General features: G+C 36.0%; 1 protein-coding gene across 1 annotated transcript; it reads right to left on the reverse strand.

The window, feature by feature from the left end:
• Positions 1 to 8,264: 8,264 nt before the first annotated feature.
• On the reverse strand, positions 8,265 to 14,748 carry LOC139715075 (uncharacterized). Its single transcript, XM_071626699.1, has 5 exons — positions 14,221 to 14,748; positions 10,452 to 10,535; positions 9,646 to 9,756; positions 9,022 to 9,208; positions 8,265 to 8,554 (listed from the first exon to the last, which is right to left on the reverse strand). The coding sequence occupies exons 1-5, from the start codon at positions 14,605 to 14,607 to the stop codon at positions 8,319 to 8,321; spliced, it is 1,005 nt and encodes a 334-aa protein (XP_071482800.1). The 5' UTR covers positions 14,608 to 14,748; the 3' UTR covers positions 8,265 to 8,318.
• Positions 14,749 to 15,541: the final 793 nt, after the last annotated feature.

The raw sequence follows: 15,541 nt of genomic DNA on the forward strand, positions 1-15,541 counted from the left end.
GACATATATATATATATATATATATATATATATATATATATATATATTCAACATGGCCACCTGTCGCATAAACTGGTCACACCGACAAAGGCCATCCAACATAATCCAGTTTTCTCTGTTCATATTCAACACATAGCTCGCAGCGACATCCCATGTCTCAAATACGAACAGAATGTAATGGATTGAGAGGGTTGGCCTTTGTGGGAGTGTGTACAGGTTATCCAAACAAATGGTCATCAGAAGCGGATCTAGAGGGGGGTTGCAACCCCCCCCCAAAAAAAAAAAAAAAAAAAAAAAAAAATCCGTGGGAAAATGCAACTAAATTTTACAATTTTTCATGGGGAGTTAATTTGGCAATGACCTCTATACCAAAAATAGTGGTGTTTTAGATGCAAGAAAACGCCATTTTCACACACAGATTTTCAAAAATTCTCCCTACTGTGGGAGGGGGGTGTCCCCCCCCCCCTTTATTAAAAAGCTAGATCCGCCCCAGGTCATGTTGAAGGTTATGGACCTCAAAAGGGAAGAGGAAACCCTGAACACAAACCTGCAGTCGTACCGGCTGGTCTGTTTATTTGAATTACTACTTTCATTGACAAGTCTCATCCATTTCAATGAGACACTCAGTGTTCCTTGATGATAACTCTCAAACTTGGAAAAAGTGCAACTGCTCAGTAATGTGCTCAGTCATGCATGACATTTGTCAACACAATTAGGTATCAATGGAAAGAGGAAGAGTTCTCCTTTCCTCACAACCAACATTGCACTCTCTGTGATTGACATTTCTAAACAGTATCCCTCTAAATTGGGATTATCTTCTTCTTCTTCTTTTTTTTTGGAAACGCACTGTACAATGTACACTGTATAAATGAACTAATGGGAGGAGTGAGAGTGAGACCGACAGTACTGGTGCTGTTTCGTGAAAACATGAGGTATCTTAAATTCTTTCCTTTTCTGTTCCTCCAATAGTAATGAAACTGTCACTGCACTGCCCGTTTTAATTTAGTCATTTACAATTGTACGAGATCAATTTTAATCACTGTCATAATCTAAGTCTTTTCTCATTTGTGCTTTGTCTCTGTGTCATAATATAATTCATTTTATCTTTTTATGCCGAATCAAATGTGTTTTGTGTTTACCCATGTACACTTACATGTCTGAAATGCCGAATGAATAATGATGATGATATGATGATGATGATGATGATGATGATAATGATAATAATAATAATGATAATAATGATGATAATAATGATAGTGATAATAATAATAATAATAATAATGATAATGATAATATCAATAACAATGATAATGATAATAATAATGATAATAATAATAAAATAATAATTGGAGTTTCCAAGAAAAAAATTGTAACATTCAGTTTTGAAACCCTAACTGCGTGTGTTTATCTCCTAGTTCGCTATTTATATCATAGGGGCCTAGCCTTTTATCATAATTAACAGAACCTATTCATATCACTAGTTGCGTGTTTGACTATTGATACACCTGCAAAGCTACAACAGATAAGTTCAGATTTGAATTGGTCCCTGCGAACTATTTTATACGATCGCCAGTTCCTGTTGTTCCGACGGTTCCAAGAGCCCATTCGCAATAAACGAATACAATTAAATTGTTACTCGTCCTACGGCAGTGTTGACTTTACCTTCACACCTGATAGGCTTTTGATACCTTATTATACAAGAAGACAAAGTGCATTGATCTTGACCTTTTGACTTCAAGATTAATTTTTTCATTTATTGTCATTTTGAAGAGATAAAACTTCCACTTGCTTTCCTTATCAAGTGTGCATGGCTAACATGACGATGCCAAAATTAAATGTCTTTTCATTTTAGGTTGACTTATGACTCATGATATTTCTTTAAGATTATCAGTGCATTCATTTTTCCTTCCATCCTTCCGATGTTCATTACAACTTTACTTTCCTTGCAGAAATAATGACGAGAAAATGATTTTTTGTTTGTTTGTTTTTTTTTGTTTTTTGTTTTTTGTAAAGGCTCTTCAGGCTTGAGGGACTTTGCCCAAAGCTATTCAACACGTAAGCGGTTATGTATAGTATTTATACCTGGGATGAATATCACGTAAGCGGTTATATAGTATTTATACCTGGGATGAATATCATCAAAATCATTCGAAGAGTCGTTTGTTGTTGTTTTTCCATAAACTGCAACACACACACACACACACACACACAAATCTCAGGCGTATACTTGTATAATATATTTGGAATTCCAGACGGGGAAAATAATGACTCCAGCCAATCATTCAGTCAATGTATGACAATTGATATACATACACCTGTTTTGTGTGTAGATGATGCTATGTTTGAAAGCATAAAGTAGGTAATACTACTACTATTACTACTACTACTACTACTAATGATAATAATAATAATGATAATAACAATAACATATGTATATTATGTATATGTATACACATACATACATACACATGTTCGCATGTTGAAATTTGACAAGAAACAAGACACACTTTCACATGAATTTTGTAGTAGCAATGCATTGCATGAGTCAGCATTTACTTATCTTTTTGACAAATCAAACAGCTTAGATATACAAAGCATAATAATTATGCAGATGATTTTCATTTCTGACAAACAGCACAAAGTTAAATATAATTTCTTTTTATGTACAATTATATCTTTTATCACACCCTGAATACATTCATGGTAAATACAAATGTGTCAAAAAAAAAAGCCACATCAATTACTGACACACATCATCAATCAATAAAAGTTGTTATATAATACATATTGGAATGGTAATTGGCTGAATCATTTCTGAGTTTGATATGTCCATAGGATACTGCTGCTTGTTGTCAATGTAAGAAATCACACCACTGGATGAAACATTTTAATTCAAACCACTCAAATCAAGAAAGCAAATGGCATGCACATAATAGTATTCTAACCTCTTATCAATGTTTCTATGCTGAATCTCACTATAAGGATGGGTCCCTTTAGGGGATAAATGGAGCTTCAGGCTATTAGATGCTACTGCAGTTCATACTGTCACATCAAGTTAAATCAAATCAAATCAAATCAAATCTGTACGATGTGCACTGTCTCAACTACGAGGTCATGAATTCTCTCATACATCAGGTCAAGATCACACAACATCATCATTCTATTACTTTGCAATTCTGCAGTTCATCATCTTCCTTATATCTTTTAACAATTACATTGTATATCAATCCAGAGGTAGCATCTTATGGTAATTTTGATAAGACAAACAGTTGAAAAAGTAGGCCCCACTTAGGTGAAAAGTTTGACAATGATGATGCATGCCCCAGCAGGTGCAAAAGCAATGGACATAAAGAGATGTTCATAAACAAAACAAAGCAAAACTAATTCACTTGTCACATAAAGCTATCGTTAGAATTTCAATACACACTTCATCAAACATAGGATAAGAAATATTAGTGGATATATAAAATCAATTGAGGGAGAAAATGATCTGTCTTTGATTTTGACAGGTGAAATCCTTTTCCAGTGAAAATAAATTTAGTAGCCTTTTGGTATTCTGCAAAATATTGTATAGTAAATGTCATGCCACTGGTCCTTTGTGATTTTCCTGGACCTATAAACAATACCTAAACATAGCTTTCCACTGGAAACTTTCAAGACCATAATCTATCAAGGCAAAGGTTTCACAAAATGTCAGTTAAATAAGATAGCCTCATGTTATGGTAAACATTTCATTGATGCATCACTGCACAAAACATTTCATGTATTTCTTTACCATTTAAACTGTAGTTTCATGAAGTATTTTCATTTCATTAGCATGTGCTGTTAGATATTCCATCGTTCTCACCTGATGAAGATGCCAACGTTTTTATTACTACATACAATTGCCATTCAAACTAGGAACTTTGCAAACTAGGAACTTTGCATGCTATCACTTTCATGTATCACTGCATCACTACAGAAGTTATTTCATAGTGCTCTTTAACACTGGATCTTTGGATCAATAAATATTGTACTCCCCTTAAAATTTCGGCCTATTTCACTCTTGATTACCTCTTTTGTCAATCAGTCTGGACAAATACAAAATCAGATTTGAATGATAAATCAGGGAGGTGACCTCTCAACTCCCCGGATAAATACTGGCATACATACCAGTACAGATGTATTCCAAGCAAGACGTATAATATCATCTGAACAAAGAAGAGTTTGCAGCAATTTGAAATGAAGTTTTAGGCACATAAATACTGGCATAAATGGAAGAGTTGATACATGAAGGGAAATTCTCACTGAAATCGACATACGGTTAACTAAACAAAACATACCACTGGCCAGCAAAACTGATTACAGTATCAGTGCAAGATGCCTTCTTGTAACAATTTGCTCTTGTTATCAAACTCAATGATATGTACACATATAAATATGTGCATGACAACATGTATCATGACAAAGACAAAAATTATTTCCACCTCTATTCTAAATTATTGATACGTTTGCTTGCCTTGACAGGTATTGGCTGTATAAAAGTACCATATTTCATTAAAGGCTATGCATGATCTTCCAAGCTTCAAATTGAAATAAAAGGCTGTACGTGACTTTCCAAACTCAGAATGGAAAAATAGAGGCTTTACATGACGTTCAAGGCTCGAAAGGGAAATATGAGTCAATCTAGTTATGTACCACAAATTTTCAGCTAATATCCCTGAATATCTTCTCTACCTCTTAGAAAAATAACCAATCTTTTCAGTTCCATTTTTTCCCAAAAATTTCTCCTGAAAATATCAATGCCTTCACCACTCCAACATTTTCCCCCCTAAAAGTACTGAACTAATAGCAAACTTCACTTTCAAACCTTCAGATTTCAACAGGATATTGACAAAGAAATTACTTGACTGGCACAAGACATGGACGGCATATGTATGAAAGGTGTTCAAGGTGGTAACTAGCCGTTGCATAAAGTTTTGGAAGCACTATGACCATCCTACACATAAATGTATGTATGCAGTGAGGTCCTGTATTCAAGCATATAGGAATATTGCTATAGGCATTTGAACAAGCACAGCATAAAAGATAATAAATTCAAGCTGGATACAGGACAATATATGGTCACAAACCATAATGTAAATGAGCAATGAAAGAGTGATGAATACAACAGCTGTTATTCAGCTCTTCCAATAACAACCATTTTTTCATTCCTGTGCAATTGATAAAGCAAACACCACATCAACCTCACTTGCTCGAAATAAGACTGCAACACTGCATTATTTCAGTGCACACAAAATACTCAAAAAGAAGCATGAAAGAAAAAGAAATATGAAAGAATGTAGTATGTAATTTCATTCATTGTGGTGTTTACAACATTACAGAATGTGATATAGCTGCAGGGTTATGGAGTGTGATGCTGCTGAGGGACACACTGTACAAGGAATAATAAACCAATAACAAACAAAATTAACATACCATGGCTTATGATGTTAGGCACCTGCTAACAAATTTTGAGCAGACAATGAGGGCACACTATCTGACTGGCTCTCCAACTCATTAATGTCTGGCTATAGGAAAGTCACGACTACAACTGGGGGATTAATGATGATGAATTGCCTGGGCTATATCATATATTCTTTTGTGGCACAGTACAGTCCATATCTGAATCCCATGACTCACAGTTACGGGTGATTGAAACACATTGCTCATACTGGGGATAAACAAATGTTATGAGACAGCATCATGGCAGCTTTCTTTTGAAATCAAATTTCTAAACAGTATTGTATAATTATATCACATATCATGTGATATTATGAAACAGGATGTCTTGGAAGGACAACCGCTGCAAGTGAATATCGGCTACATAGCCATCTTGTACAGATGGAAGGATGGGAAAAAATGAAAATAAATATCTCCCCCTTTATGGTGTGCATAACTGGAATGCAAGAGAATAGGTGAGGATAATAATACCCGTAGACACTTTGTAAAATGCATGTTTAATAGCCCATGCAAAGTAGAGCTTTTTCAAAAAATTAAGACTAGTGCTATTTTCTTTCCTGAAAAAGTAAAATACGAGACATTAATTCCCAAAGACCATGATATTCATTTGATTGAAAGTGTTCAGTGTGTCCCTTGTATTTTTGCCAGAGATGGAAACTATATCATCAACATGCATTAAGCCCACTCAGAATGCTATAAAATACTGCAGCACCTTTACCACTTATCAGCTACTTGGTAATCCCACACACAGTGAGCTACTGTATTGAACATCATTTCTGTCAGGTCAGGATCATACAGAACCCATTATCTCATTGCATTCTTATATCATACCCACTTTCAAGAGTTGTATCTGTTGAATTAGCAACTATTCCTGGTATATTGCCTGGCACAAAGCACTATTTTGAAGTCCCCATTCAAACAGCGAACAGGCAGCATGATATTGAAACCTCAATACATCTGACAGCCACCTTCATCATTACAGCACACCAGAAAAATTCAATGAATGCTAAAATTTCCCATCGCTAAATCCCATTGTGTGGCTCGATTTGTATATTGACAGATACTATTATGACTGATGAAATTTCATATTGAGCTACAGTTTGGGTGAAGGTGAAACAGGTTGCCCAAGGAGGGTTACTGCCTTGAAAATGTCTGTGTACTACTATAAAACATTGATATTTTCACGCAATTAATTTTTTGCGCTGAGTGACTCAAAAACATATTCAAAAAGTAGTGTGAAATATGCAAAAAATTAGTGTACTACGAAAATGTCCGCGTTTACAGTAATGCAGCAGACTTCTTCTTTAGAATTAAATACATGTACATTGTACACTCTGTTGGTATTTCATGATATTGCATTTTTGCATACAATGCATGCTTAGAAATTAATGATAAAAACATTTGCTAAAATCTATAAACTTAAGTTTCCATACATATGAATATTTTGCTAAGACCACAGATTAGCATGGTATATAAATACATGGGAGAAATCCCTAAGTTAATGGGTGCGTATCTAAAGGTATGTACCTTGCAAACAAGCTATTAAAACATGCTAGGGAAGCTGTTGAGGCTGGCATTGTTTTAGTCATGAAACAAGACACTGAGATAGGTATGGTTGTATATGGACAACAAAGGTCATTCTTTCTTGCTGAAATCTAAGGAATGGAGGGACTTTGTTGAATGCATACACTAGCATGGCAATTGCTCATTCCATGAGTGTGAGTCTCACACATTGTGTTGGTTGTTTTCAGGCACTGCATTGAGTGAAGTTAGGCATTGGTTAACTGCATACCTTGGTATATAGATGTAGAAGCTGCAAGGTGTTCATAAAAATTGAGACTAATATTCACAGAATCATGAGCAATAACAGCTGCAGTAGACCTATCTGTCATCTAACACATATTTATTAAGTGAAATTAATAATATGTTGGAGTGTGAAGCTCCATACAGCTTTATAGGTTGTAGTTATGATTCAAAAGACTTTTGTGCCCAATGTGCAAATACTCTTCCGACTAGTCACTATCTTGGCTATCAAGCATTCTATTTCTAACCGTAACTGTGGTGAATTTCACATTCACTTCCTACTCTACAGACTTGAAGCATATTAGATTGAAGAAAGTCATGTGCATGTGTAATACAACTTCCCAAGATGACAAGAGGAATGAAGAAGGAGTTTGTTAGGGTTGCAGAGGAGAAAAGAGCATATAAACTGGGGTGGTATGGAAATATGGTGAGGAGCAATGAAAGCCATCCACTACATAAGACTATGAACCTCAGTGTCTGATTCAAGACTATACAGGGCAGACCACATATGATCTGGAAAAAGGCACTGATGAATAAAGACATTGGAAAATCTGCTTGATACCAACTGGATACCACAGACATGGCAGCCTCCACACTAGGGAAATGAAACATCCAACAGACTCTGATACCCCTTTAGTACTATCTTGTGGATCTGTCTCAAGAGCTAGCAAAATTGTGGGAAACACAAACAAACAAGCATTCTTTTTTTCTCAACATCCAAAACTTGCTCCACTTTTACATTAGTATTATTCATGACAGAACACTACGCGATAAGAAACCTTTTACTTTCACTGTATGGACATCCATGAACATACACATTTGATACAAAATGCATAGAAAGCCACTGCTATGACGGAGCAAAAATGATAGCAATGATATCAGACAGAAAACATTAAAATTTGATAGTCCATCCATGTCACGCACGACTTAATAATCAATTAATAGCTGGCAAATCAACTCCACATCTGACGTGATTACTCATCTGATGCTGATGATTTGCTCATGAGTGTGCAGGGATAAGGCGGAGAGGACTGCTACGTATCAAAGAAGTCATCCTTTGGCTGAGTCCCTGGTCCGGTCTCCACAGGCTTTCCTGCCCAGCCTTGGTCCTCATCTCCATCAGAGTCAACATCGATGCTCCTGCCCCTGACCTTTCCACCTGTGCTAATCCTCTTGACTGGACTACTCCGGCCATTGTAGATCCTCTCTGAAGTGGTGGATGCTGAACCAATGACCATGTTGTTCTCTCCATCAAGCCAAGAGTCCAGTTCTACATGAAAAAAAAAATATAATCACATTTGACCACACATTGCTAGAAAAACTCCCATTCAACTGCAAATGTCAAATGCATAACATATTTACAAACTAAAGCGCAAATGCAAATTGAACCTGTTTTCAAAGTAGACATCATGTCTGTTTATTAAGGTCAAACTTGAATATTCTCCATCATACCAAGAGAAAGGCTGATTTCATAACATACTTATTGCCTAAGGATGATAGCAACATTTTCTGTCTCTCAATTCTGACACATTGCAAAAATGAAAAACAATATACTTTCCTTTTCATCAGACTAAGTAACACATAGATATCAATTTTGATGAAATAACAAGTCATCCCAGTCAAGGTTTAAAAAAAAGGATTTCCCTCAGAGTAGATTTTGCACATCAAGAGGAAAGTCTTACTGGCATTTAAAAAGAATAAAAAGAAAAAAAGAGAGAGGTAGAGAAAAGTATATACCATCATCTGCATTAAAGTTCTCATCCTTCTCCATGTCAAAGTTACAGTCCTCCTCTTCCTCCTCTTTCATCCTCCGCAATCTCTCCTTGGCCTGCTTGGCACGCAGCTCCCTCTTTTTCTGCTTGGCAATCACATCAGCCTGAGCCTTGGCTCGGTTCTTGCTTGCCGAGTCGATCTTTTCCTCCAGCTGTTGTCAAACATGCAACCACAAGGTCTCATGATAGTTTCATCCTATCTATTGCAGCAGCATGGAAACTTTATACATCATATGAGGGTGTCATTAATCTTTTGGAAATTGCTACCTGTAGACAATAGCATAGCATCAATTTTAATGCCATCTACAGTCCAAAAATGTCAGTACTTTTGTAAAAAATATTTGGGCAAACAAAGTTGCTTGCACCTCACAATAATGCGTCAGAGTCATGGATGCTGTAAAGAATGCAGCTTTTAAGAAATTAAATGATCAGTTACATGTAATGACTGACAGTCTTCATCAGAATCCTTAAGAATGGTTAATTCATCACCATGTTTTTCTAAAGTTCATCATCATGACATATGGCGATACATTGCAGATAATTGCTAAAAATAGAGAAGGTGAATGAATGCTAATGCCCGAAAACATACCTTTCTAGTTTGTTCTGAGCTCTGCTGAATGTTGCCGAACTGCTGAGCAGCTAGCAGCTCTTTCCTCCGTCTTGATGATTTCTTGGAGCTCTTGCCTCTTTCCTCCATTACCTAGAATACAGAAGTGTTGAAAACTCTCATAGCAAGTAGTGTTGATATACATGTACATTCATTTATTTTGGTACAAATCAAAATCTACAGGTTTATCGTCGCTGGGGTGACAAGACCTTGTATCTCAAATTTTGGTAAAAATCGTCTGTCTGAATTGGTTTTCAGATAATCAATTAAGTGATATCCTGTCCTAAGCCTAGTTGTCTTACCCCCCAAAAAGGAAGCCATTACAGCATGTCAAAGGAAAGGCAATCCCATTTGTTATAGTGTTTTGGCTGCCATGTACCTTCATTTTCCTAAATATTTGACATTTTTGAGATACAAGGTTTTGTTGCCCCAACAGTGTGAATGAGTGAATGACAATGAAATTGTTAGAGTACTAATTTTTACCATGTTGTAATATGATGGCAATGTGAAACTGACACAAATATGTAGTTTATCACTTAAGCTCTGTCACAAAGTTCCAGCAAGTAAAAAGAAAGCATTAAGGGAAAGAAGGTGATTAGAGAACGGTAAATATTGGGTACATTGACACACATGGGACAACAGAAAATCTGCCAGTGTATTTGTCACTGAAATTAATGAACTTTTGTTCAATCTATCTAAAAACAAACTATACCTGAGCTCTGCAAGAACTATAAAATAAAAAGTTAAGGAAATATATGTATATTTGTACAATGAAATAACAATTATACCTGTCTTCTCCTCTCTTCTGATATTCTTTGTTTTTCTTCGATCATCTCAGCTGTCAATGTGGGTTCTCTCCTGAGCTCCAGTTTCTGAATGACAAAACAAATATCATTTGAGTCATATTTCATTTCTGATGCATTATCACACAGGAGTCTCAATCAGTAAACATTGAAAGCAGTACTTGGCAAACAGTATTAGATTATGGTTGTGGCATAGCCAAATAATAAAATTAGTGAATTTATTCATGAAAATAAACTTGCATGGATATTTTGTTTTCATCTGAATTGGTAAAAACTTTGCATAAATTTAGTTTTAACCATAAGTCAAGAAATTTGAGGAAACAATAATACTACAGGAAATCTGGCTGCACGTGTTTCTCTTCCAAACACACATCAGAGTAGTTCTGTAAACTTGTAAAAGGGGAAGGTCTGGGTACTTACATAATGTTTCATCATAATTACCTTCATTTTTTTTTTTTTTTTTTGGGGGGGGGGGGGTGGAGTAAAACTTGCAAAAGCAGAAGCAAATGGTATCAAAGAGAATACTCTGGACCAGCATTACCATGGAATATGAGGCTAAAAAAAATAGAGGGGAAAAAATTCAGTCTCCACACATTCTCCTAATTGCATTTCTTTGAGCTGCTTCCAAAGACAAATATAGAGAACACAAAGGGGAACTAGCAAAAGCCAATGCCACTGGTTACCACAGTATGGAAAGGCACACATATCACGTTCCAATGCAGACTGAGCTGCATTCTTCGCTATTGTTAATGGCAGCATGTCAAACACACTCTATGTTTGCTCTGTCCATTCTGATGTGAGAAGATGGTCAAATGATTTCACTGTGTCCAGCTCTGTAAATATACTCAACTATGAGTGGACTACTATATAAGTTTCAACCAAATACACACTCCTTCACTTGGGACATTTTTTTTTTTTTTTTTTTTGGGGGGGGGGGGGGGGGGGAGGCATTGGATAAGGTAGAGTTTCAGGAAGTCTGAACGTTGGTCAGGGGCATTCTAGAGCTACATGTTACAAATTAAAGAGCTCTCATGAAATCATAAACCCTCATACTACTACAGTGATCTCAGCAGGCCTCAAACAATTCTAGTTTGGAATCAATAGGGGGGAAAAGAGTTTGATGAAATAGTGATACAGTCAATTATCTTCCAATTTGCCGGCTTTTGCCCATTGACATTCTAAGTGCAGGACACCGTCCCTCTTTTTTCTTTCTTCTTTTGCTCAAATTTCACAGTATGATAAAAGAAAAAGAAATTATTTTACCATATTAATTTCTGCTATACCTTTTTTATATCTTAAGCTATCAAATCCTCACTTTCAGTGTCATAGTTCTGACCACACTTAGGATTACAAATATCAAAGACAGAAAAAAAATGTTTCTTGCCGTTTTTATGCAACAGCTGGTCTTGAGCAAGTGAGACATATGACTTGTAGTGTGAAGAGTCTTACCACCGATCTCTCAAATCTATTTTGACATGTTGCAATGGTGCCATTATATCATGTATGAAAATCTGTTTTACATCAAAGAAGCATAATAAAAAAAAACTGATTCCATACTAAGCATTTTTGTACCTTAGTACTGACCTTTGACCCAACAACAAGCACTAACCTTGAACTCCCACCATCACCATACACTTTTTTTTTGTTTTTCAATGATATTTTATTGATTTCATTCAAATCAATCATAAATCAACCCATTCTGGGTGTAACATGAACATAAAAACGGTACAAATGCCATTCAAAAGACAAATCCCTTATCAACTTGTACTGCCCATCATCTCCCTTCAAACATAACAACTCGATTGTAAATCAATCCTACTGACCATTTCTTCACGAGAAAGTATTGACATACACAAAAAAAAATGTATATATATATATATATATATATATATATATATATCTTTGACTATGGTATACTTATACTGCCAATCATCTCTCTTCAACATAACAACTCGATTATAAATCGAGTACTAAGGGTAAAGGGTATATACATAAAAAAGCAACAAAAATATGTTATACAAAGCTAGAATGAAATCATTTCATTGAAAATCAAATCCCCATCCCCACCAACCCCGATGCACTCAAACCTATCCCACACCCCCACCACAACCCCAAACACATACATCCACAACCACCACACACATACACCCCAAACACCAACACACATACACACCAACACCAAAAACGCACATACACACATACACCCCACACACAAAACACACCCGAAGCGATACCACCTTCCTTCCTAATGAAAATGACTTCCAAATGTTGATTGATACATACAACATACAAGCGTGTAATGGCCGTATACAGAAAAGCATCGTCCGCCCGCACCCAAATACCGCTCCAAATACCCATTCAAATTCACCAAACAAAACTCATCAAACTCCTAGCTGCGGACAAAATCCTATAACTTTTACACCACCAAAAACTTATCCCTCCCCGCGCGCGGCCAATGACACATTATATTGCCTTCACCACTGATAACTACACTGTACTAATAAAAAGAAAAAGAAAACAAAACAATACTTAAACTCTCGTTTCAGAAACATTTTCCCATTTCAGCAAATGTAATCCCAACTTATTTCTTTTTATGGCAATTTCTTTTTCTTCATCCCGAAAACTTATTATTCTTTTACAAATTTCCTCCAAAGTAGGAATTTTTCCCTCCGACCTAGATCTAAAAATGATATATTTCAAAATAAAAATTATTGTATTATAAAATTTTACTTTTGGATCCCTTCCCGTAACACCAAAATGAACGTCTCTCCACTCTATATTTCGAAGATCTGCCATCTCAAACCTATCTATCGCTTCCTGCCACAAATTCTTAACATATACACAATCCCAAAATAAATGTTTATATGTTTCTACCGATTGCTCACAAAAAGAACACCGGTTATTTGCAACGAAACCAAACTCAAAAAGATTTCCCTTTGTATAAACAACTCCATGTAATAATTTATACTGAAATTCCCTAAGTTTTGTTAGAAGTGTTGTCATTCTTGGTCTTTAAAATATATGTGTAATTTCCTTTTTCGAAAACAAATAATTATTTTGGCCATCTTTCATTCGTAAAACATACAATTGCTGTAAATTTGTAACAAAGAGTTCATACACCTTTCTAAATGAAACATCTTCCAATGAAATTACATTCTCAAACATTTTCAAAGAAATATTATATTCCTCTTTATCAACAGAATAAAAATCATATATATTTCCTTCAAATTTCTGGCTTCTTACAACAACCTCCCCTATTTCCCAAACTTTAACTATATTTTCACTATCTAATCCTAACCTGTGAAAATATACTGCTGATCTCATACGATCTTTTTCCAAAATTTGCTTCACTAAATAAATATTCTTCCTATATAAATTTTCACAAAAAATCATTTTCCCTTTACACAAATAATCCTTATTATTTAAAAAAAAATAAAAAAATAAAAAATACACACATCAATCACATATCACACACACACACACACACACACACACACACTATGGGAAAATGACATTCCACAGCCCCTGCATCTTGCTAAATTCATTAAACTTTGTAGTCTGACTTTTGGTGTTATCTTTTCCTTCCTGATTTAAAGAGCAAATTATCTCACAGACAAAGTTTCAGGAACAAAATAGAAGATGAAATGAAAGTCATACAATGCTGGCAAGTTGGCAGTGAAAACTGAGCAAAATTAATTGAGCAAAAGTTCATTAAAAATAATCTCCATGGGTTGGAGGATTGGTAGAGACCTACCTGTAATCTTTTCGGAGGATGTTTGGCAATTATACTTTCTCCTCGGTCAGTGTCATTATCCATCATCACTTCAAATGCAAGTCCCTTTTTGCGTGGGCTTGTGCCATCATTCCCTGATGACGATGCAAGTGTTGAATCATTGTTCAGAGCCACATTCCCAGCAGTCTGGTGAGGTCTCCTTCTTTGACCGTCTGATGTCTTGGCACTATCAATACCACTGTCTCTGTATGATGTCCTGCTGTCGGATCGTTCTGCATTTTGTCTGCCGACAGACTCGAGGCTCTTGTTCGTCTGGTTGGTTTTGCTCCCTGGCCGTGAGGAACTGCTGCTAAGAGTAGCCTGTGACTCAGCCACAACGCTGTTTGGTGCCGAGTTTCCACAGCCCATCGTGTCAGACTACACCAGCTGCCACACAATCTATCAAAATCCTTTCCGCATTTATACGGAGTGAATGCGCTGGAATCAGTGTCGCATGGCCATTCTCAGAGAAAAAGCTAACTTGCTGACATTTTGGATGATGTCAATGTGCCACAGGAAAGTTGGTACTGGTTCGGTTGACGCACTTGCAATGTCTTCTAAATGGACATTATAAAATCAGTGAGGCTCCTTGGCATGCCTGTTCTGCATCCATTTCCTGCCATGAAAATGTTGACCAACACTTTGAAATTACTTTGATTCACTCGAGGGAGAGAGAGATAGTATGGTACATTGTAAAGTAGTTATTGCAGAAAATAAGTCAAGAGTATAATATGATCTCGCAAGATCGCATTAGAAATGTACACCTCTTGTTTCATGGTTAAAGACGTACATTGGTATATGTATTGATTTAGTCCCAGTTTCAATAACAGCAAATGTTTCACGTATTAAGTGATTAGAATCTAGGTAACACTTTAACAGTAAGTGGGAACTTTGGTGGGATTTAATAGGCCCGGGTAAATTAGGGTCTAGATCTATCAGTATATAGATTATCACATGCACACTACTGTATTACTGACTTCCCACATAGAAATTATTAGGGCATCGGTAATGCCATGATAGGGGTAGGCTGTCTAACGTTAGGCCTAACACTAACTTAACAGGAGCTAGGCTCTATAAATAAAGCTAGTCAGTATAGTCTGTTACAGTGTTAGTGTTGGTGTTTCAATAAATATGCGATCTACATCATCTAGATACATGTACTATCACAAGCTGCACAGAATATCAAATATGGCGAAACTGCGTGATAGAGCAAAGAGCATAATTTAAAAATTTGATCGGGCTGCTCCTGAATCGTTTGACTGAGTCTGAGATGAGGAACATTTTCAACGCAGCTGAAAACAGC

Source organism: Diadema antillarum, unplaced genomic scaffold, assembly GCF_040938485.1.
Source record: "Diadema antillarum isolate AM-2024a unplaced genomic scaffold, OU_Dant_1.0 scf00000046, whole genome shotgun sequence".
Classification (NCBI taxonomy): Eukaryota; Metazoa; Echinodermata; class Echinoidea; order Diadematoida; family Diadematidae; genus Diadema; species Diadema antillarum.

Bases quoted from the DNA above. Each gene is read 5' to 3' on its own strand.
- LOC139715075 (XM_071626699.1), bottom strand. From the start codon at position 14,607: ATGGGCTGTGGAAACTCGGCACCAAACAGCGTTGTGGCTGAGTCACAG. The intron at 10,536-14,220 runs GTAGGTCTCTAC...TTTGTCATTCAG, and splicing joins ATCCTCCGAAAAGATTACAG to AAACTGGAGCTCAGGAGAGA. The intron at 9,209-9,645 runs GTATGTTTTCGG...GTTTGACAACAG, and splicing joins GCTCAGAACAAACTAGAAAG to CTGGAGGAAAAGATCGACTC.